This window comes from Rutilus rutilus, assembly GCF_951802725.1.
Source record: "Rutilus rutilus genome assembly, chromosome: 8".
Classification (NCBI taxonomy): domain Eukaryota; kingdom Metazoa; phylum Chordata; class Actinopteri; order Cypriniformes; family Leuciscidae; genus Rutilus; species Rutilus rutilus.
This window is the reverse complement of record NC_140222.1, coordinates 23,439,336-23,462,264: the sequence shown is the minus strand read 5'-3', so window position 1 is coordinate 23,462,264 and position 22,929 is coordinate 23,439,336. Positions and strand designations below refer to the sequence as shown.

The following is a 22,929-nucleotide window of genomic DNA, read 5'->3' as shown; positions in this document are numbered from 1 at the left end:
ATTATATCATTTTAAATAGGCAATATAATTTTTTATTCTTTCATCAAAAAAACTTGCCTTTTGTCATTTTTAAGATAAAATGGACAATAAAATCAAGGAAAATTTTCCAAAAATATTATGATATATTGGTAATATGATAAATTGCTGGGGAAAAAAAATTGATATATACGATGGATGGATAATGGATAAAGTTTTTGCAATATGTTCATTTAACAGAACACAATACTTTTCTTCTCATTTCATTTATCATTCCGTAGCTTCAGAGAAAAAGCTGAGTTGTCAAAACAGCTTCCGGAGAACATCATACATTTTTTCTTCCTATTCTTTCAAAAATCTTTTTTCTTTTCTTTCGAGCAGATGTGTTGGGTGTTGAGGGAATATTGACGACAAGCTTTCTTTTCAGACCTAGAGCTTTTTTTTTTTTTTGCTTTTTTTTTTCAGCAGCAGCAGAAAAAATAGTTTTGCAGGAATGTAATTTCATTTAGTGTTCACGCTCACGGCCCCTCGCTGAAACGCACATAGGCGGTCCACGGATCTCTGGAGATCACCGACACGCCACTGAAACCAGTTTCCAGACTGTAATAACCCATGCCGTACTGAGGCGGCTGCTTATAATGCTTTTCAAAAAGTAACCAACGTGCAACCAGGGTGTGAATATTGGGATTGGGTTTTAAGTTTGTTTTCATACATATAAATACAGAGCAGATATGTGAAATTTAGGTAGGAATAGACGCAAACCTAATTTTCTCCATATAGGCCTATAATATAATAATGTAAATAAATATATGCAGTTAAAATTTTATCTCAAAATTCTTTCATAAATATAATTTCATATCTACACATACTGTATATGCTAATACACATCTTTTTATAATAATTTCTTAATCGTAAAAAATCGATGATAATTTTTTTTTAATAATGTCACATTTTATATTTTGTCATCAGGAAAAAAATTTGTTATAATAATAAATATATATATATATATATATATATATATATATATATATATATATATATATATCCATACACACACACACGTGTGTAGCCTATATGTTTTTCTTTCATTCTTTTATGCATTTTATGACTTTTATTTTTCAATATATTATTTAATATATTATTCTTATTTTAAAGGAGCTGAAACCCTGTCTTCCATCATAATGAAGCCTGCTATAAAAAGTTAACTTTTTTTTTTGTAAATTTTACACGTTTTATAAAAATGAGTTGGCCAACTATAGCAAGTTACTTTGATAGAAACGTAGCTCTCGTTTGACAGAAGAAGACAGTTTGATATGCTTAGCTTCACTATGAGAAAAGTTTCCAGTCACATCTGACAAGTCGCAAGTAATGCTGTAATACCGCAAAACACCCAAACAACCCACCTGAAGCCTCCTCTGCCCTTGTTGTTACCCCCTCTCTCTGTCTCCTTCACAGCAATAGCACCCTACTGAGGGCACGTAGACGAATCAAAGCTCGTGGCGCACGTCTGCGTTGACGATTATGTCTGACATCTCTGACGCAGCCATGCATTTGATCCGTACGTTTGATCACCATGTACGTTTGCGTGTGTGTGTGTGTGTGGGTGGGTGCGGTAATGAAAAAGCGAGCTGGCGTGTCCGTTCTTTATGGGAAAGTGCCATGCCTCCTGTTGACTCGGCTCGTTGTTTTTCGTGCCAGGTTGGAAAGTCTTTGACAGGTTGAACGCGCAGACGTAGACTCACTTAGAAAGTCATTTTGCAATTTATCATAGAAGAGCTCTCTGATTAAGTGCTGTCTCGGTCTTAAAGGAACAGTTCACCTGTTTTTACACACCCACCTGCAAGATTGTCTTTCTTCCTTTGAATCATTTGATGGTGATCACTTTAAAGGGTTAGTTCACCCAAAAATGATCCTACTCACCCTCAAGCCATCCTAGGTGTATATGATGTTCTTCTTTCAGCCAAACACAATCTAAGTTATATGTAAAAAAAATATATATATCCTGGCTGTTCCAAGCTTTATATTGGGAGTGAATGGTACCATAGATTTTGAAGCCCAAAAAAGCACATCCATCCATCCATCCATCATAAAAGTAATCCATACAGATCCAGGGGGTTAATAAAGGCCTTCTGAAGTGAAGCGATGCATTTTTGTATGCAAAATATCCATATTTATAACTTTATGAACTATAATCACTGGCTTCCGGAGTTCTGATCCGACACATGACGTATTGATGAACGCGGAAGCACAGTGGATAGAGCAAAACAAAACATCTCTAACAAAGTCTAAAATGAAATTTTTTAAAGAGACAAGAGTTTGTTGCCCAGCTCTATTTGATTGAACCGCGAGAGGTGTCTATTACCCCTTTTCCACCAAGGCAGTGCTGGTGCCGCTTCGGAGACGGTGCCTACTCGCGAACCAGTTCTTTGTGTTTCGACAGCCAAAGAACCGGTTCTCGGCCAGGAAAATTGGTTCCAAAGCGGCACCAACTCTTTTCTGGACTAGAACCTTACTTGCTTATGTCGGGGGCTGGGGGCGGGGTTATTGTCGAACTTCTTCTTGAACGTAACCTCCGTCTAGTAATCCAGACGAGCAGCACAAATGTGTTCTAAACGTCTTCTTCTGACCCCAATATAGGATCGCAAAGCCAGGAGAAACATTTGAAGAAAGACGATGTAGTCCGCCATTGTAATTGTTAGGCTTGAAGTTGCCGAAAGCTAAGACATATGGCAACGGACCCAGTGGCGTAACGACGTTGTTCGCTGGGCTCTTTAGTCAGTGGAAAAACAAACAGGTTCTGAGAAGGTTAGCAAGTTGAACCAACTTTGAACCAGCACCAGTTCCGAACCAGTTCTTTTTTGGTGGAAAAGGGGTATACTCTCACCTAAGCTTACGCAACTGCTACAACATATGTCATGCGTCGGGTCAGAGGTCACTCTTCCACCAGAACAAGACTTTCATATAGAGTTTTTAGGGTGGTCAGTTTGAACCACTGAAAGAGGTCAGTTTGAACCCTTTTAACCATTTAATGCAGCCACTTTGAGATGGGAGTCTCTAAGTTATTTAAGCAATCACATTCAATCATTTAAAGTGATCACTTTGACCCATTGAAAGTCATTCAAGGTGTTTATTTTTAATAATTTAAGGTGATTCATTTAATAAGATCAGTTTGAGCCATTTATCAGGGTCATTTTTAATAATTCAATGTGGTTTGTTCAAGGTAGTCACTGACTCATTAACTTTGAATCATTTAAGCGATAACATTGAATCATTTATATGATCTCTTTGAGTTCTTCAAGGAGGTCTTTTTGAACCATTTGAAACAGGTAGTCGCACAGTCAATTATGTGGTCACTGAGTCATTTAAGGGGGTCTTTGAGTCATTTCATTCAGTTAATGGAGGCCAGTTTGGGGTCACTTTTTACAACTTCAATTTGAGGTCACTTAGAGGTGCTAAATCAGGTTAGCCTGCACCTTTTCAGTCACATCTGCTTATGTGAGAATGTACTCATTGTGTCTCATTATTAATTGAACTACTTCAGAAATAATCGTCCTAATTCGGGCCGCGTATACAGTAAGTCCACTTAAAAAAGCCTGAGTGAGTTGTTCTGTCTCTTTCTTTCACATTGTGCCAGAGTTAATGAGAAAAAGGAGAGCATCTGTCAGATATGTGGAGCTCGGTGCCCCAGAAGTACCGCCAATGTGTGTCTATATGTGTGTGTAAATGAGTATGTTTGCCTGTGCGAGCTCTGTGCCCCAATAAGACCAGCTGTAGATTTCAAGGTCTCTACACGGGCTCATAGCGCCACTGAATGGGGCCCTCAGAGAGCCAGTGAGACGCCTCGGCATGTCATGATGACTGCTGGGAAAATGATGGCTTAGATAAATTAATAAACTAGGAGAAGAAAGAGAATGCTCTATCTAAATAAGGCTATGCCTCGTATGATGAGCTTATATGCTTTATTAAAAGCATACTGTACTCTTCTTTAAAGAGATAGCAGGCAGAAACAAGTTTGTTATCCATGGTTTCGGGTTCATATCTGTGTGAAATCACAGGCAGACATACATTTTTCATTGATTCTTTGCTGTTTTCAGCTGCAAGGAATCATGGGATACTATTCAGAATAGAAGATGAAATCTCCCAGTGCCCATGTCGTCTCGAAGCCAGCGCCTTACTCTGAGGACGTTCACCAACACGCTCTAATTGTCATTTCCCATTTAAACATGTCAAAACATAGCTGAAGCGTATTGTTAGCGCTAGCTAGCTCGAACACTTGTGAACCTGAGAACATGATTCCTGCCACTGCTCTTTGTGTTAAATTAGATTTCGCAGCAATGACACATTGTGCTTGTGACACTCACACGGCTCAAACATGTTTGGGGACTATTTTCAGAAATAACACTTGTCAGTAAGGCTACGGTGAATTGTTCTCTCAGTGTATGTAGCGAGCATGTTTTTTGTGAGAAATTACTTGAGGTAGCTCTTTTTGTTTTTACTTGGACCACAAAGGAACAACCTAACAGTAAACTAAAACACACTTTCCTATGTGCGAAATACTCAAAAGATACTAACAACCGCATGGCAGTGTGGTAAAACACATTAGCAACCACACAGCGATGTGCTAAACCACTCAGAGCACAGTAGCAACCACGTAGCGATATGCTAAAGCAACTCAAGACACATTAAAACTACTCTGAAAACACTAGTGTGGTAAACATACTCAGAACACACTAGTAACCACATATCTATGCGTTCAATTCACTTCAAACACATTAGTAACTGCATAGTGATGTGCTAAAACCACTACAAACACAGTAGCAACCAAATAGCGATACACTACAACACTCAAGACATTTTTGCTGTGTGCATTAAAACTACTCTGAAAATACTTCTGTGGTAAAAATAGTCAGAACACACTAGCAACCACTTAACAATGTGTTAAAATGCACTCCAAAACCATTAGCAACTGAGTAGCAATACTTTAAAACAGCTCAAATCACATTTGCAACTGTGTATGCGCTAAAACTCTGAAAATACTAGCGTGGTAAAAAATAGTCAGAACACACTAGAAACCACATAGCAATGTGCTAAAACCACTCCGAACACGGTTGCGACCAGATATTGATACACTAAACCAACTCAAAACACATATTCTAAATCTACCTAGAAGTTAGCAATCACATGGCGATGCGTTAAACCACCCAGAACATCTTATCAATAGTATAGTAACGTGCTAAAAGCAATCAAAACGCCAGCAATCGGCTATGTGCTAATCTACTAAAAAAATACTAACAGTCGCATGGCAGTGAGGTAAAAATAGTCAGAACACACACATTCAAACACATTAGCAACGAACACAGTAGCAACCACATAGTGATACACTACAACAACACAAAACACATTTGTGTGGTAAATCTACTCGGAAAATACTAGTGTGGTAATAATAGTCAGAAAGCACTGGTAATCACATAGCTATGCGTTAAATCCAAACTAAACACATAGCAAGCACATCGTGATACGCTAAAACCACTCAAAACACATTTTCAACCGTATATGTGCTAAAGCTACTCTGAAAACACTGGTGTGGTAAAAATCAGAATCAGAACACACGACACTAGTAACCACATAACTATGGGTTAAATCCACTGAAAACCAGGGGTGGCACGAGATCGTGAGACTAAAATGTGACGAGATTTCTCGTCGAGTGAAAAGCTGTCTTGCGATATCGCCTTGACGGAGCATGAGGGTGAAATTAATGTAGAATATGCCACCGCTTCATTCACAATAAAAAACATTGTAAACTATTGTAAATGTCTGCTCTGCTCATCCAGCAAGAGTTGCAGTCGCACACAGTGCAGCAGGAATCACAGTTCACGAATGAATCACAGAATCACGTGACGATGGCGGAGGATTCGTTGCACAACAGAGCCTAAACGTCAGATTAAATTAAGCGTAGCGTCAGTTCTGGCAGGTCACGTTAGTCAAGCTCGCATCAGCTGTCTCTCAGCTGATCCACGTCTACATAGGAATACGACGCCTATCACTGTATACATATATAAGCTCCTTCAGTATTATCAGCAGCTATCGTGTTTCTCAGGAGCTATTACCCTCCTCCATCCCCAGCTCCTCCTCTTGTCCGTCAGGATTTGGCATTCTGATTCCCCTTGAATCAGAATACATTCTTGAATTATGTTGTACTTTAAAATCTTGCATTAATGATACCTACAATACATTCATGTTGGTTCTGTTCTGTTTACCCTAAGGGGGGTTATCGCTGCTCTCCCTGCTGTTATCCATGCTGAATGGATGCGAAGGGAGTTCTTGCCCAGAACAGAACCATACCGCAAATCCAAACTGTATGCTAATTGTCAATCGTATTTGACGATAGTGGTCCTGACAGAAATGTCTTATCTTGTAGAATACACGCTCAGCACCGCTGCTCCCTATACACAGAGTACATGCGATCGCAAATTTGAAAGTGAAATTAAAACGCGAGCTCCCTGATGTGCGCAAATTAGGCTGCATACAACGTCCTGTCTCCCAATATCTCTGGACTGTGTAGTTTATTAACTCTGTTTTGATCTCTGTTTGCACTTTGAATATTGAATATCTTTGATTATGGTTGCACTTGCATTAATTGTTTGCACTTAATAAGACGAAGAACAAACTGTTATTTATTTTGGTCATTTATACTGTTTTTATTTCTATGTTCAATTAGGAGGTCACACACAGCCTCAATCAGAAGTTCTGGAAACTCATAATTCATGTACAGTGAGGTCTGAAGGGAATCATGTGAAATCAAAGAGGAGAAAAGCCAGTCAGTTGAGTTTGTGGCAAAACATTTCACAGTGCTTGTATATTGTTGTCTTTCAATGCATATGATAATTCATACTCATAAAGTAGAACTGAAATGACATTCATTACAAGATTATTAGTTAAAACATTTCAAAATGCACCTGCAGACCAGTCTTTTTCCAGTCATGAATTTTGAGGATTTCTATAAAATTGAGGATTTCTATAAAATATTGTGCAAAAATCTTGTCTTGTCTCGTCTTGTGAGAAGTGTGTCGTCCCACCCCTACTGAAACACATTAGCAACTGCATATTTATGTGCTAAAACAACTGTGTAAAACTTCTAAAAAAATACTAGTATGGTGAAAAATAGTCAGAACACACTAGTTAACAAATAGCAATGCGCTAAATCCACTTAGCAACCGCGCAGTGATGTGCTAAAACCACTCAGAAAACAGTAGCAACCAAATATTGATACAATAAACCAACTCAAAACACACTTGCAGCTGCGTATAAGCTAGGCTACGTCTACATTAATTCAGATACGTTTGAAAACGGCTATAAACGCTCTCCGTCAACACTAGCGTTTTCAGGCGTTTTCGGACGTTTCAGTGTGGATGAGAAACTTTTGAAAAACGCCTGAAAACGCTAAATTCACCTTTACTGCGCATGCGTAAAACCCCACAAAAGATCACTGATATGATTCAGATGGAAAAATAAATAATGAAGTTATCGCGCAATTCTTCTGACAGGATAATTTTATTTAGTAAAATATCTCACCATTCACTGATGCGGTCCAGGTCGCACGCAGTCACCATATGGCCTAAAACGCAACTGCTCTCATGTATTGCCGCAGGACAGCAAATGTGAGTAAATTCTGTCATCTTTGCAGGCCTGTGATATGAAGAGTGTGCAATGTAGAATATTTTTAGCAACAGTGTGCAACTAGCACATAACAGGCACAATACTGGTATAAACATGAATATCTATTGGTACAATATCCGTCACATGACTAAATTTACATCATCGTTTTTAAATACCACCGGTTTCACAGTCCACACTACAACGTGAAAACAGCGTTTTCAAATTTATCCACTTTGGAGTGCGTTTTCAAAAAAGCTTCGTTTTCATTAATAAAAACGCCGTCTCAGTGTGGACGGAAGGCCGAAACTGAGAGAAAAATATACGTTTTCAAACGAAAACGTATTAGTGTGGACATGGCCTCAATCTACTTCTAACATACTAGCAATCGCATAGAAATGCATTAAAACCACTCAGCACACCTTAATTGCAATTGACCCTTCGCTAAGCCACGCCCGAAAACCGCCACTGGCCAATCGTGGCTTAGCAACCGTAACTAGGCGCGGGAGGTCTGGCAAGCTTTCGAGCGAGGGAAACATGCCGAAGCGTTGTGCGTATGGATTGTGCAAATCTGATACCCGGTATCCTAAAAGTTTGGACGGGGTGGTGGATTTTGTTCCCTTCCCGAAACCTAAAACTCAAAGGGAGAAATGCCGGGCGTCATCTTCATTTATATAACGTTAGCGCTTTTAACAATGTAGATTGTTCCAAAGCAGCTTTACATGGATAATAGGAAATTAAAAGTAAAGTGTTTTGGCTTTATAGCTCTAGAATAAAGTTATTGTCCAGCTCTTGGATCAAGCAGTGTGATTAAAGGCAAGACAGAGGCTCACTGACATTACTTAACGTTACTTAAAATTATATTTCGGCATTTTGTTAATCGACGGCTAAACTAGTACCCCAATCCGATCGCGACTCTCCCGGTGTTAGTTCTAGTAAAAGTAAAAGGTAGTTAGTAAAAGGAGGGAACACCAGGGGGCTTGCCGGAGATCTCCAAGGAAAAGGTTGGTATGCAAACTTAATCAGTTCATAACAGTAACGTTAGTCACTTATGTGACCCACGACGTTTTTAGTGCCTGGCGCACTAAAAATATAAGCGGGAGAATGTTATCATTGCAAAGTGGTCAGGCTAATGTCTTGTGTTTATTCCACAATACTTATGGATAAGCTGTTTGATTTATAAATATTCAAATTTCACTCACCCTGCTGTGCATGCACTTAGCTGTTCCTCAATTTGTGTGTTTCTCATTTGAATGGTGAGCGTATGAGGCGCTGCTGCTTGCGCTGGGACCTAACGATCTAGACTTTAGCTTCAATTTTGATGAAATTATTCTCTAATCGGTTGCATATTATGTCGTGGATATATCCCTCGAATGCATACTGCTGTCCCTTTTGTCTTGCTCTCTCAGATATTTCACCTATTCGCCAAAAATGACTAATTATCTCCTTGCGAATGTCTGAAACCGGTGCATACTGTAATAGACGTGCCAGGCGCAAAAGCTTGACAAGCGTAGCAACAGTAACTAAGGAGGGTGGGGCTTAGCGAAGGGTCAATTGTATAGCAATGTGCTATAAGAACACCTTGGCAATCGCAGTGCACTAAATCCTTTAGAAAACACAACTAACCATATAGCAATGTATTCAAAACCACTCAGAACACCCTAACAACCGCCAAGCAACACTGGCAACCACCCACAAGGTTTGTTGAATATTTTATATTTATTTTAAGCAGCCATGATTTCAAATCTGTGTTGATTAATGCTCTGCTAAGATCAGATCAAGCCACTGCAGTTTCTGGGATGAGAGTTGAGGGTTGGGTTTTGTTGTGAACAACTGATTCACAGTGTCTTTTAGCTTGTCTGTTGACAGTGTCGACATAGGAATATTATATTGTTATATTTGACAACAGCTGAAGTCTAGGGAGGAGTCATCGGGGAGTATGTCATTCTGAAGACATTTTCTGCATTGGAGACACAGCTCTGGCACACATCATGGTTTTCAGCTCGGCTAAGTGAACAGTTGTGTTCTGGTGATGTCATGGGTGCAAAGGGGCTTTTAAAGTGACTGCTTCTGAGGCCAGAATTTTTTTTTTTTTTTTTTTTACGGAATGTAAGTCACTGGGGATATCACTTGAATGCTGTATACTGCCTATTTGATCCAAAACACAGCAAAAAACATTTCCTTAATCAGTATTTTCTTGTTTTCATAGGCATGTTTTTAGCCAAAATATCGAAACATAGTAGTAGACAAGTTAGCAAAGAGAATATGTTGAATTAAATAAAAATAAAAAGGAACGTCAAGCAGTACGCATTGCATTATGGGATGCAACGTTGTACGCAATGTGCAAACTTTTGTTGGTCATTTGGGTATTCAGAACACCGGCACATAGTTTACATAGTAAACTGCACCAAAAGTATTAAGGTAGTATGCTATACTGAAAATTATGGAGGGTAATTACCAAAATTACCACCACAGAATAAAACATTTTAAAAGATAATTGCGACTTTTTAATCTCACAATTGCTTGTTTACATCTTGCAATTCTGACTTTATTTCTCAGAATTGCGAGATATGAAGTCAGAATTGCGTGATATAAAGTCGCAATTGCGTGTTATAAAGTCAGAGTTGCGAGATATAGACTTTTTTCTCGTAATTAAAAGTCGAGATAAAAAGTCGCAATTACCTTTTGTATTTTATATTCTGTGGTGGAAACAAGCTTCCATAGAAAATAGCCCACTCTAGATCAAAATTTGTATTTAAGTGCTTTCGGACAGTTTTAGAAGTTACTGAAGTGAAAAAATAAGTAACGTGATTTTAATCTGTAATGTTTTTATATGACTTTGAAAATGGTTCAATACTTCAATACTTCAATTCACACACATCTTAGTCAGAACATCCAGGGTTTCCAGACGCTCCAGTTGAGAACCCTAAAGCCACCAAATATCTCAAAATGTTCAAAATATAAGTTAATTTCATGCTCACCACCTGGCCAGTTATTCCAAGCTGATATCGTTCCCGCTCAATTTCCTGTTGAAACCTGCAGTGCGACTGCGTATTTGAACAGAGCCTGCCATAGAAAAATCACAACTCCGGTCCACACCTGTGAGGGCTACAATAATAGCGTTAGAACCCATGCTGTGGTCGCCAGATAAACCCAACCAGCACAGTTTGCGCTAGCATTTGGCAGCAAAGATGCAAGAAGTGTGCAGGCGTTGCTATTTCAAGTTGGACACTGTAGTTCAAGACTTGTTATTTGACACATTTTTGGGACATCTATCTATCTGTCCATCCATCCATTTATCCATTTCTATATATGCTGTTGAAAACACTGCTAATAAAAATAGTGTGCTTAGCATGTTAGCATACCCTTAGTCACCACAAAAAGATATGTCCATCTTTGTAGCAAGTCTCTCGACATGTTTTCTGAGCGAGAGTGGGTCGATAATGAATATTTATATACAGAATGTATGTATGTTATAATGTATGCGTGTTTTGTTGTGTGTGTGTGTGTGTGTGTGTGTGTGTGCTAGTGTGGAAAGAAAAAGTCACTTTCATCTCTCTGAGGAAAATATTACAGCCTCTTTAAGCTTTTTTTTCCCCCAACCAATCATCTTGTCATTTTGATTTATCTGAATTGTGTATCTCCCTGCGTGTGTTTGTGTGAGAGGGAGAGCGAGAGACTATTAGGTGATCGTTTTATGAGGAGAACGGAGGGGGTACAAATGACTTCCATGGAGGATGAACTTATGGCTCTGTCTTATGGCTCTATTTAATTTCTCACCATCTCTCTCGCTGTGTGAGTGAGAGTGGAAATTGTGCATTAATACGCTTTAAATTATATAAGCAACTTCAGTAAAGACCCCACAATTACCACACGCAGGTCAATTTCTCATAGGCTAATGCTAATGCAAACGTTTACAAACTGGCTCTTTTAATATCGTTACATCCAAAAATCACTTTCTTTTAGTAATGTTACGGGTTTTTAACAAGTTAAGCTCTATTACCACTGAAAATCATTGAATTTTGTACCTCAGTTTACCGAAATCCAACAAAAATTGCGTTTACAGTCTGTGGGGTGAGGAATTGTATCAGGTAAACATTGAAGTACAGAGGAAATTCACCTGAATCAGCTTTTTAAAATGACAAACGTGTGCTTGACTACAACTTGCATTTATCACCTGCTATTTTAGAAGCTACTATTTTAAGCTCAATTGTGGGTGGTTTTAGTACTTACATACTGCATGCTAAAGTTGAGCAACTGTTTAGTGGATTTGCCCTACGCAAATGTATAACCACTGAAGCATTTTACATGTAAACTTGATACTAGCGTGCTAAAATTAGCTAGCCTTGTCTGTGAGAATTTGTGTCCAAGATTTGAAATCCTGCCATGTAAACCTGCAAACGTTTATTTTTTTATTTTGAATGTACAACCACATTACTTCCGCATTATACATGTAAACTTGATACTAGCGTGCTAAAATTGCTAACTAGCCTTGTCTGTGTACGGTTGTGTCCACTATCTTTTGTATAATATGGAAGTACATCGCATACATATAATGAAGATAAACAGCATATAAAAGTACTTTGTAACAAGGGCAAACTTTATTTTTCTTTTTTTTTTTTACACTTTTTTTTTATTAAGCATTAAATTGAGCCTTGGCCATAAGAAAGAATTATTCTTCTTTTTTAAATTACATTTTTTAGGTAAAGATTGAAGTACACGGGGAATTCACCTGGATTAGCTCTTTAAACTGGTGAAAGTGCTCTAGACTACAACTTTTAAGCATTAAATTTAACTTTACAGCTCATATATGACATTTTCAGCATGGTAAAAACATGGTAACATTCAAAACTTTTTATGTAATTATTATGAATTATTTATATTTAATATTTTGCACAGTCACTCATCAATGAGAAGTTACTGATCAGATACAATATGGTTTTAGTTGAAAAATATTAAGTTATGACTATTTTATAAGCTTACATTCCACAGGGTCTAATCAGACCCGGGAACGCAAAATGTGCATACAGTTTTTTAATGTATTTTTAATGCAATCTCATAACACTTTTTTTGTCCATAAGAATGATCATTTTTATTAGGAATTTTTTTAAGTTTATTTTTAAATCAAGTTTTTATGTATACATTGTGTATACATTATAGAAATTTGACCTGAATCAGCTCTTTTGATGATGAGCTGCAAACTACTTTTAACTTTTTGGAATTTCTTAATTGCTATCGTTAATGTATTACCTCACAGCCTGTGCAATTTTTGTTTGTTTTTATCAGTTAAGAGATAATTGTGTAATTGTCGCAGATGTTTAACCCGGACCAATCTTTTAAATGCAGTCTGCACACATATACGATCTCACTCTTATACTCATAATCATTAAAATTCTCTGCGTGCTCCCGATGGGTGATTGTTTACTTCCATTACCCTTGATGCCAGTAACAGGCGGTTCCCGACCCATGTGCCAGGAACCTCCCGCTAACATCACACGCTTCCCATGACACACTGCGGCCTGAGCTCATTAACTAAAGTCAGAAGTGGTGATCTCACCGCGGAAGCAGCCCGCAACCACCTCTTTGCTTTTAAACCAAACAATTAAAAGCAAAAACTTTGTACTTTCGGCTGACCTGCAGCATCGACTCAGTTTGCGATTCGATATTAGCGTTTCCAATGACTGTAAACCCTTGGTTTACTTCAGTAAAAACATCCGAGTATGGTTATTAGTTGTAATTATCCTCAGAAGGAACTTTCTTGCCATCTAAAACAACTAGCTAGTAATAAAAAACAAAGTTGAAGAGGAAAGTACTCCAAATAGTGCATTAGCAAGAAAACTAGCATATAAAAAAAGCTCACTTAAGGCTTTTTCCCAGCAGGTTTGGACTCCATACGGGTCAGCGGTCCCACTGAGGGATATTTTTGTTAGTCGCCCGTGTGTGTTACTCACCGCACGGCCACTGTCATTCTCATTTCTTACATCTATCAATTCCTACTTCACTTTATAAATAAGAAATATGTTTTTCTCATCTTTCCATTTCAACTCTTATGTAAGAAATGGAATAACCAGAAATGGAAAGACGCAGAGGCTTAAAAGTCATTTGGAACCATTTCCCCGCTAACGGGAAAAAATGCATCAATAATACAAAAAAGCCTTAAAAACGAATGCAACCAATTTCAGTGCAGAGGATTCGAATTCTGTAAATGTTGGGGCATTTTATATTGATGTGCCGTTAAAAACCAACCCAGCTCTTGTGGGGGGGGGGTCTAACTTCCTGAAGCACAAGGATAAAATGGTGCAATGCACTCTGGAGGCCTTAAAATACAAAAAAAAAAATACAATTTTAACTATCTTTTAGAGCACTTTATCTATTTGCGTCTGTAGATTTCAATATCAGTATATATCTTTAAAGGCCGTTTTCTCAAAATGAGTTTTTCCTCCTACATTGAGCCATGAAGTCTCCACTTCAGTAGCACTTACATACACCAAACTTTACAGTTTTAGTCGTATCTATATTATGAATGTTTGTTTTTTTTACGGAGGGGATTGTTTTTGAAAAGTATCATTTTCCTGATTTTATGTATTTATTTTTGGCTGTTGACCGTATTTTCTGATTTATGGAGTAATAAAAAGAGATATCCAAAATCCCGCCCTGTAAAAAACAAGAATTTTGAACCTGGCTTTATCCAATGTTCAGATTTTTGTTCTGAAAAAAAAAAAAAAAGTATGCAAATTAGTGCATATTTAATTAGCTATTGGATCATTTGCATATTTAAACAACATTTCAGAAAATATGTCATACAAAAATTGTTTTGCAATTCTGAATGTAATCAATCAACTGGTGAAGTATGGTGATATCTACTATTAGTTATTTTTTTACCCAATTCACCGGGGGTGTCTTGCCTTACATTTTTAAATGATCTAATATTTGTATTATTATTATATTTTTATAATTTTTGTTATTATATTTTGTTATTATTATGTAATATATATATCCCTGAAGGAACTTTTGTTTGCCTCAAAAGGTAAATATGCAGAAGCATCACTGAAAGCCATAAAACCACTGATACTGTTTGCTCCTTATTTGTGAAATGCAGGATTCAGCACAAACGTTTGCATTAAAACCAAATTCCAATTTAATTATGAATAAAAACAGCAGGGTCACAAATTGGGGAGAGCTTTTTCACCCTAGTTAAAGACCGGCCCATTCCCACCAATAGGCTCCGCAATCAGAAAACTGTCTGTCAGCCATCCAAACAGAACCATCTCTCAGCTCCATTAATCTGGCAAAATCCATCAGAGAGCGTTCATCAGGACCCAAGCGAGCCGTCTGTCAGCATGCCTGTCTTAAAGAGACAAGCGCTGTTTGAGCCTGACAAACAAAAGACGTTATTTTGACAAATTGCCTGCAGATTAGGGACCTTTTTGAAAGCGGGGGCCCCCAGAGGTGGGCCGGGAGCGAAACTGCTCCAGGTGTTTGTTTGTTTGTTTGTTTACTCGGCCTGAATGTGGGCCAGGGTTGGAGTGATAGAGCGACTGACAGAGCGCAGGGCCCCGGCTCTGTAGGGTTGTAAAGATCAACGCCGGCCGTATTCGTTACTCCGCATCAAAGAGAGGTTTGCAAAACAACTTAAGTCGACACTCAAATGATAAACGTTTCCTTTTGCAAAGCCTCGCCTTGCTTTGATTCAAAGTCAGCATGGATTCGATGCTTTTATGTGTGATCATTTTGAGTTTGTGTGCGTGTGCTTACAAAATAAACCAAGGAAAGCAGGTGCTTCTTGTGTCAAGGGCTGTTTCGATACTGAAGTAAAACATTGTGCAAATTGTTTTCTTTTCGTGGAATCTGGTTGAATTATTAAAACAATTGAATTTAGGTTTCATTTATAAACATTTTTTATTTATTTATTTTACATATTTTATTTTAATAATTTATTATATTATAATTTAGGCTTAATATAGCCCCCCCCCCCCCCCCCCTAATTTTTTTTTTATTTAAATGAAAGCTAATATTTTTATATTGTATTATAGATCTTTTCATGGAATCTGCTGGAATTAATAAAACATTTTAAACGTAATATTTGTAACCCTGTTTCTCGTTCTAGCACTTTTTTATTTTTGTGATGTAATCATTTGTATCATATCATATGTCATATATGTCATATCATATAAATATATTCTGGTATGAAAATACTTTAAGCAATTTATTCAGCTCACATAACCTTTTCCCAACTGAACGCAGCTGAGTTTTAACTAATTTAGCAGAACCGTAAACACCAAAGGAACAGGAACAATGCACGGGGTCTGTAATGCATCTCTGCAGTGAGAGAGAGAGTGTGTGTGTGTGATCTTGCATCCAACAGATGGACGTGTGTAAATGAGGCAGTGACTGATGAGATGTAGAGCTGCTGACGAGGGATTTAATGAGGCTTGGAATTGAGGTGTGTGTGGGGTGGGTATACAGAGAATAGAAAAGAAGAAGAAGAAAAAAAGATAAAGACAGATAAATTAAGGAATAGAGATGGACGGAGGTCAAAAGAAAGGATTCTGGAAAACATCTCACTTAGAATTGCATTTGTGCTCTTTATTCACAGAATTAATCAGCTCCAGAGGTTTCTCAGTCAAACACACGCACACACAACGCACACACAGGCTGTGTTCCAAAACCTAGTGCGCCTGCTTGACTACTGCATACACAGGCAGCTGCCCTCAAAAGCTCATCTGCAGCAACAAAGCTCCCGGAAGCCATTCATTTTCAGTGAGAGCTGGTGATCTGAGGCGACATGAGCGACCGTTTGGCGTGTCTCAAGAAAGTTTTAGAAGTTTAACTTTAGGAATTAAACAGCAACTACCAAAGGAAGACAGAGAAAATCCTGTGATTTGTCTTCTGAAAGAAGTTAAAGTCACTGTGTGCGATTTCCATATGATAAATCTCTATATACAATGATAAAAGAAATGTTAATATAAACCCTATGTGTGTGTTATATTATATTTTATATAAAAATAAAAAAATATATATACATATACATACATACATACATACATACATACATACATACTTACTTACTTACTTACTTACTTACTTACTTACTTACTTACTTACTTACTTACTTACTTACTTATTTGTTTATTTGTTTGTTTGTTTATTTAGCTAGCATTCTTCTATTTTATTTTTGTTTGGAAAACCATGTCAGACATTTTCAGCATTCGGAGTGATTTTGTTTAGTTTAATTTAACTTAATTTATTTATTTTATTTTGTTTTATTTTTATTTATTTTTTCTTATTGTTTAGTTTTTTGGAAAAGCGTTTCCGAAATAGTCTGAATTCTAAATGAGTGTTTTGTTTGTTTGTTTGTTTTGAAATATTTTGGGGGGGATGTTTGGAAAGTTTAGAGGGCACAATAAAAACTGCAAATTTGTATCACTTTTATTACTATTAATTGTTTAGGACAGTCATTATTAAATGTTCAGTGTATTTTTATTTTTTAGTTATTTATATATTGACTAAACACTGTAAAAAAAATTCTAACCTCTCCAAGTCAAAATTTTCTAGTGACTGGTCACATCTAAATTTTTAAATTGGCCCAAGTGCAATTCTTGATGCAATAGTCTGTTAACATTGGCTCAATGAGAAATAATACGTCAGACTAATTGAAAAATTTAGATGTGACCAGTCACTAGAAAATTTTTAACTTGGGTGATGTATTTTTTTTTTACAGTGAACGTTAAATTGACAGCTACCTACCAATTGAAAGGAACAGCCTTTGCATCATGAGTGTGTCTATGATGTTTAGAAATGCTTCCTACGTTGTTATCTCACTAGGTTTTGGAACGGAGCCAGTATCTCTCTCCTCTTCAATTCAAGGTGCTTCATTATCATGATGTCCTCTCCTAGCCGCCCCCTTCTCTCTCTTATTGACGCTTGTTGTTTAATGGCTCTGAGTGGGCAGTGCATTTTAAGCTCTGATTAATGGAGCAGTAATGATAGGCTAACACCTAGATGTAGCAGGTAATTAAGCATCAATGAGCTGTGCAAAAGCACTCAGACACACAGAGACTCGGTCACACATAGCCACACATCACCGCCAAGGGCTTTAATTGCTTGAAAGTTGCTCCTCCATTTCTCAGGAGACTTAATTGAGATCTTATTGATGGTTCATTAATGAAGCTTGTCTCAGATGTTTCTCTTAAAATTGCTTTGGAGAAGAAATGAGAAACGAGACAATCACTAATGTAGAGTAAAGGTGCAATCGCATTTGCAAAATTTTGATTTTTGCTTTTGTCAATATAGCGTAGCGATGTATGAAGCATTGCTCACGCTGAAGTCACTGTAACCAACTTATCAACTTAAAATCTGCGTGGGAAAGATTTTCGCCTTCATGTTAAAATCTCTTGCATTCCTATTGAAATGCACTGTTAAAAAAAGTAAAAATTTTAAGTATAATCAACTTGGATATTTAAGTCATGTCAACTAAAAATTACATTAAACTGACTACTTATAATTTTTTTACAGTGTGACTGGATTTCGCCTGCAAAAATGCAGTAAAGTAATAGTAAAGGCTTGTTCTCACCAAGAACGATAATGATGAAGTTTTGAAAAATTGTTCTAATTCTATGAGAATAGGGAAGTCTACTGTAATGATAACGATACAGAGGAACGATATTGTTGGAGATTTTTTCAAACTGATGAACTCTAAAATCCTTGACAGCCAAACAGAAACTATTCAACTTTGAAGAGCTCGTGCATTTAAAGTGGCAGAAGACAAAACTGCAGCATGTCCTTATAATAAACAGAATATCATTGTCTGTTGGTGTGGATGCTAATATAGTTACAGTTCTTTGTGCCAATGGGCCTTAAATAATACAGAACTATAAAATTTATGTTAATGGAACAACTCGGCTTGGTTAGTTGGTCTTGAAACAAATATTATTAATGTTGGAGCTAATTTTGAGATGTTTGACTGGTATCTCAACAAATCTGAGCACAGTTTGAGACTTTATTGAGAACTCTTGGGAAAGAGAAAAATCTTAGAAGCAGGACACTTCTCCACATGTTCTCCAATTAGTCTCATTGCTGAGGAGAAACTTTTGAGATATTTAAAGGTTGGTTCTTCTCAAGCCATGCAATAGCTTCACCGAAATTTAAGCCAAATCAGCACCAGGTTTGACGTTGAATATGTTGACTGTTGAACATATGTGGTTTGCCAGAGTAAATTATGAGTAAATTATGAGATTTGGGTAAACTATCCCTTCAGAGAGCTCACATTCACATTTTTCTGTCCTCCGGGAAGCCTTGCAATGAGAAAATGTGGCATTCTGTGGAGTGGAGAGCAGATGTTTGCACTCAGATTTAGATAGACATCATTTCCCAAATTATCCTCTTCATGGTGCTTCCTCCAAGATCTGTTCTCCCTCCGTTTAAAATACAACACTAAGATCGTTTTCAAGTGCAGCTTGAGAGACTTTTATGAAAAGCACAAAGTTCCTGGAGGAGGGGTAGAAAAATCATTGAATCAATTAAATGAAAAAAACATTGAATGTTTTAATTGTGTTTCAGATGCAGCTCCCATTGCAGACCAATCAGTGAATCTCATTATTTTGGGTAAGAATGCAATCAAACTCAAAAGATGATCTATTCATCTACAATTCTTTGAATCATACAAGGCCATACTGATAATATGAGTGTCTCAATGGATATTTAAGGCTGAATTATTCAATAAATTCACTTTATATGTTATTTAACCTCACATTTTACTCACGGCCACGCCCACTTTTCATCATCCAATCAATTTACAATGAATAAAAGTCCCGCCCTCTGAAGAAAACGCTGTTTTTTAAAGACACTCTTAGAGGCCGTTTACACAACACCATTTTTAAACAAAAACGGGAAAAAAATGATGCATTTTGACCATTCATTTACACGACAATGCTGATTTTACACGAAAATGGGATTCAAAGTGCGAACTTTTGAATACGATACCGTTTTTGAATACGAATTTGTGAAACCGGTGACATCATGTGCATGCATATTACGTGTTCAGTCTATAGGTTCAGCATAGTGTTTCTTTAAAAAAATGTGACATCGCCCACTTCTGGCCTGGCATGAATTCGCGGCTCCGTGTGAACGGGAATAGTTTTGACAACGTTGTCGTCTGTACGCGAAAAACGCAAAGGAAAAACTTTTCAGTTTTTACTACTTTGTTGTCGTGTAAACATACCCTTAAAAAAAAACAATTTTTTACTGGCATCGATTTTTCCATGAAGAACCTTTAACATCCACTGAACGTTTCTATTCCACAAAAGGTTCTTCAGATTCGTGAAACATTCTTCACACACACACACACAAAAAAAAAAGGCTACATTCACACGGTCAGTCCAAATCCGAGCATTTGTGTACCCGATTGGAATCTGATAAAAAACGATTGACCGTCCATATTGTGTATCGGGTTTGTAAAAATTGCATTTCATGAGATTTTTTGCCATTCACACTTGATAAATCTGCACTCTAAAACAATGTTGCTGCCTTAAATTTTTAAGCACAATCAACATAAATTACATTAAAATGACTTAAAGGAGTCATAACCTGCAATTTTCACTTTTCCACGAGAATCAATGTATGTTATGATCGACTAACGATTATACACTGGCCGGGAAGCCGATATTTAAAAGTGAAGCGTTTGTTTACCTCAGTGTAAAATAACCAGCACGCGTGCACGCGCACTCAAATACGAGATTTTGATTTCAGCTCCCTCTTGACGTCATGAGGTGTAGGATATACCATATATGGACACCGCAGCAGGAAGCCCTGCTTCCCCTCTCCCCCTCATATTCAGTTCAGTCGAGAAAGATGGAGAAACCGAGTGCACACGGTGCTCTGTGGTTGATTGCCATAAAAAACATGTAAATGTGTTTTATCTCCCAAAATCAGACGAAACTATCAGGGACCAGTGGATGAAATTCATTTTTAATGACGCTGTCCCAACAACCCTTTCAACTGGCGTATCGTTATGTGTGTGCGCTTTATTGTATATTATATAACTATGACAACATATCATTGTATTGATTTTTTTATAGAATAGATAACGATACATAGATAAATAAAACAAACAGTCAAGTAATAATAAACATAAAGAAAAACAACACGTTACCTGTCTAAAGAAGAAAAATATTGAATGTCTAAATAACGTGAAACAAGGCAAAAACAGCACATGATAGTAAACGTCTCATCTCAATAACCACTGTAAGCTGATAAAATAAGTAGACTACATCTCCGTTAATGTAATCGACATTAAATAAAAGGTACACCTATGTGGGAGAAAATAGCAACAAACGTTTTAGCTCGTTACCGATGTTAATGTATGTCTCAGTCAAAATGATTGTCTTTACCATTCAGAGACATCTTGATGTAGACGTCCATCCAACAACTCTACATCTTCCCTTTCCCGCTCTGGTTCAGAGTCCGGCTCAAACATGTAGGGTTGAATCCCGTAGGTCGCGGCCGGGTCGGGTTCATTCACCACTTGCGCCATGATGTCAGTTTGTAATGATGCTGAAGTTACCTGCGTGTCAACCCCCCTCCTTCCTTTAACCAATCAACGCGCCCCTCATTTGCATTATTAAAATGAGCGTCCACAACAGCCAAAACATCGCATTGATCTCGCGAGACAATAATGCTTTCAGAAATAAGAGTAAAAGTAGGTCTGTGTTTATTTTTTTTCCACTTTTCTTTTTTAGAAGGGCCTGAAAGACTATAATACAGCAGTAGGTATCCAATGTAATACTAGGTTATGACTCCTTTAATAAGTTGAATCTTGCATAACTTAAAGAGTTGAAAAAAATAGTTGAACTTATTTTGATGAGTTAAAGCAATGTAAAATCATATAACTTTTTCATATAACTGACAGTGAGAGCATTGTTTCTAGTGTGCCAAGTTAAACTTTGATTAGCTCAAAGTGTTCAGGTGTGTTTTATTGGGTTTGTAACTAAACTTTGCAGGACAGTGACCCTCCAGGAGCAGGATTGTACACCCCTGTTCTGTGGCATCACTGCGAAAACCCGCTTTTGGAACCTTTATTTTTAAGAGTGTATAATCAACTTGATTTCATTCGTTTCTGATCTTCTTGTTATTGTTCCGTCACCCAGGAGTCTCTGCAATAGCGGTTTTCGTGATAATACTGCTAATGATGGTAATGGTTCTCCGCTACATTGCCCATCAGAAAGGTACATATTACACCAATGAGGAGGACTTAGCGTTTAAGAGTGACCCGGAGGTGCAGGATGTCTCAGAAAGTCCAGAAGATTCAGAAGATCCAGAAGATCCAGAAGATCCAAAAGATCCAGAAGATCCAGAAGATCCAGAAGATCCAAAAGATCCAGAAGATCCAGAAGATCCAAAAGATCCAGAAGATCCAGAAGATCCAGAAGAAGGTAAGAGTCAACCTCCACCATTTTTCCTCTTTGGATTCAAAACTGAAAACGGACACCTCCTGCTTAAAAAGTTATTAAAAAGTTTTTAGCAACTTATTCGCATAACGGTGTCGAAAATCTTTTTTACAGAGGAGCCTTAGTATCTTCTGGCGGGAAGCCTTTGGGACGTTTCCTGTGTGAAATGGATCACTGCGAGCGACAGAAGGATCTGTCGTGGCTCCTCTTCCTTTTCACTCCAATCACATATGCCTTTTCCAACAGATGTCCTTTTCTGACGGCTTTACACTCAACCATTCCAAAAAATTCCACTAAAATAGGTTCCCATGTGCGTAAGCACTTGTGTGCTAATTATTTTACTCTTGAGTGTTACAGAATTATTTTTTATACTGTTAACGTTTACCCTTATAAATTAACACATTCATGTCTCAATTTAGTAATGTTTGCATAATCTTTCATATGAACATAATATGAAGTTCTTTTGCTAATACTGATTGTATATTTCATAGATTTTTTTAATTTACGCCAATTTTAGTGACTGGTTGGCATGTATCTTTCAAAAAGACAATAATAAGAAACTGTCCCTAAACTTTGGAACAGATGTGTGTCTGTCTATATATATATATATATATATATATATATATATATATATATATATATATATATATATATATATATATATATATATATATACATATAAAAAATGTTCAGTATAAAATTAAATGGGTGTGTGTATGTTTGTTTTATGGATTTTTAATATGAACTAAAGAACAAAAAATGTTGTATTATTTTTGTGCTTTTTTATGTTTGTTAATCTATTTAAGCTTCAGAAAAAAAAAAAAAATTCAAGCTATGTTTTGCTTCAATTGTGAAT

At 37.1% G+C, this 22,929-nt stretch overlaps 1 protein-coding gene across 2 annotated transcripts in view; it reads left to right on the top strand.

Annotated features, from left to right (window-relative positions):
- Nucleotides 1-22,690, top strand: part of LOC311295466 (uncharacterized protein) — a 37,878-nt gene extending 15,188 nt beyond the window's left edge. For both annotated transcript variants that reach the window (XM_084416854.1, XM_084416853.1), the window contains exons 3-5: nucleotides 19,189-19,233; nucleotides 21,774-22,058; nucleotides 22,188-22,690. In XM_084416854.1, coding sequence (XP_084272980.1) covers nucleotides 19,189-19,233; nucleotides 21,774-22,058; nucleotides 22,188-22,198 — 341 coding nt within the window. In that variant the 3' untranslated portion in view covers nucleotides 22,199-22,690. The remainder of the gene's footprint in view (nucleotides 1-19,188; nucleotides 19,234-21,773; nucleotides 22,059-22,187) is intronic.
- Nucleotides 22,691-22,929: the final 239 nt, after the last annotated feature.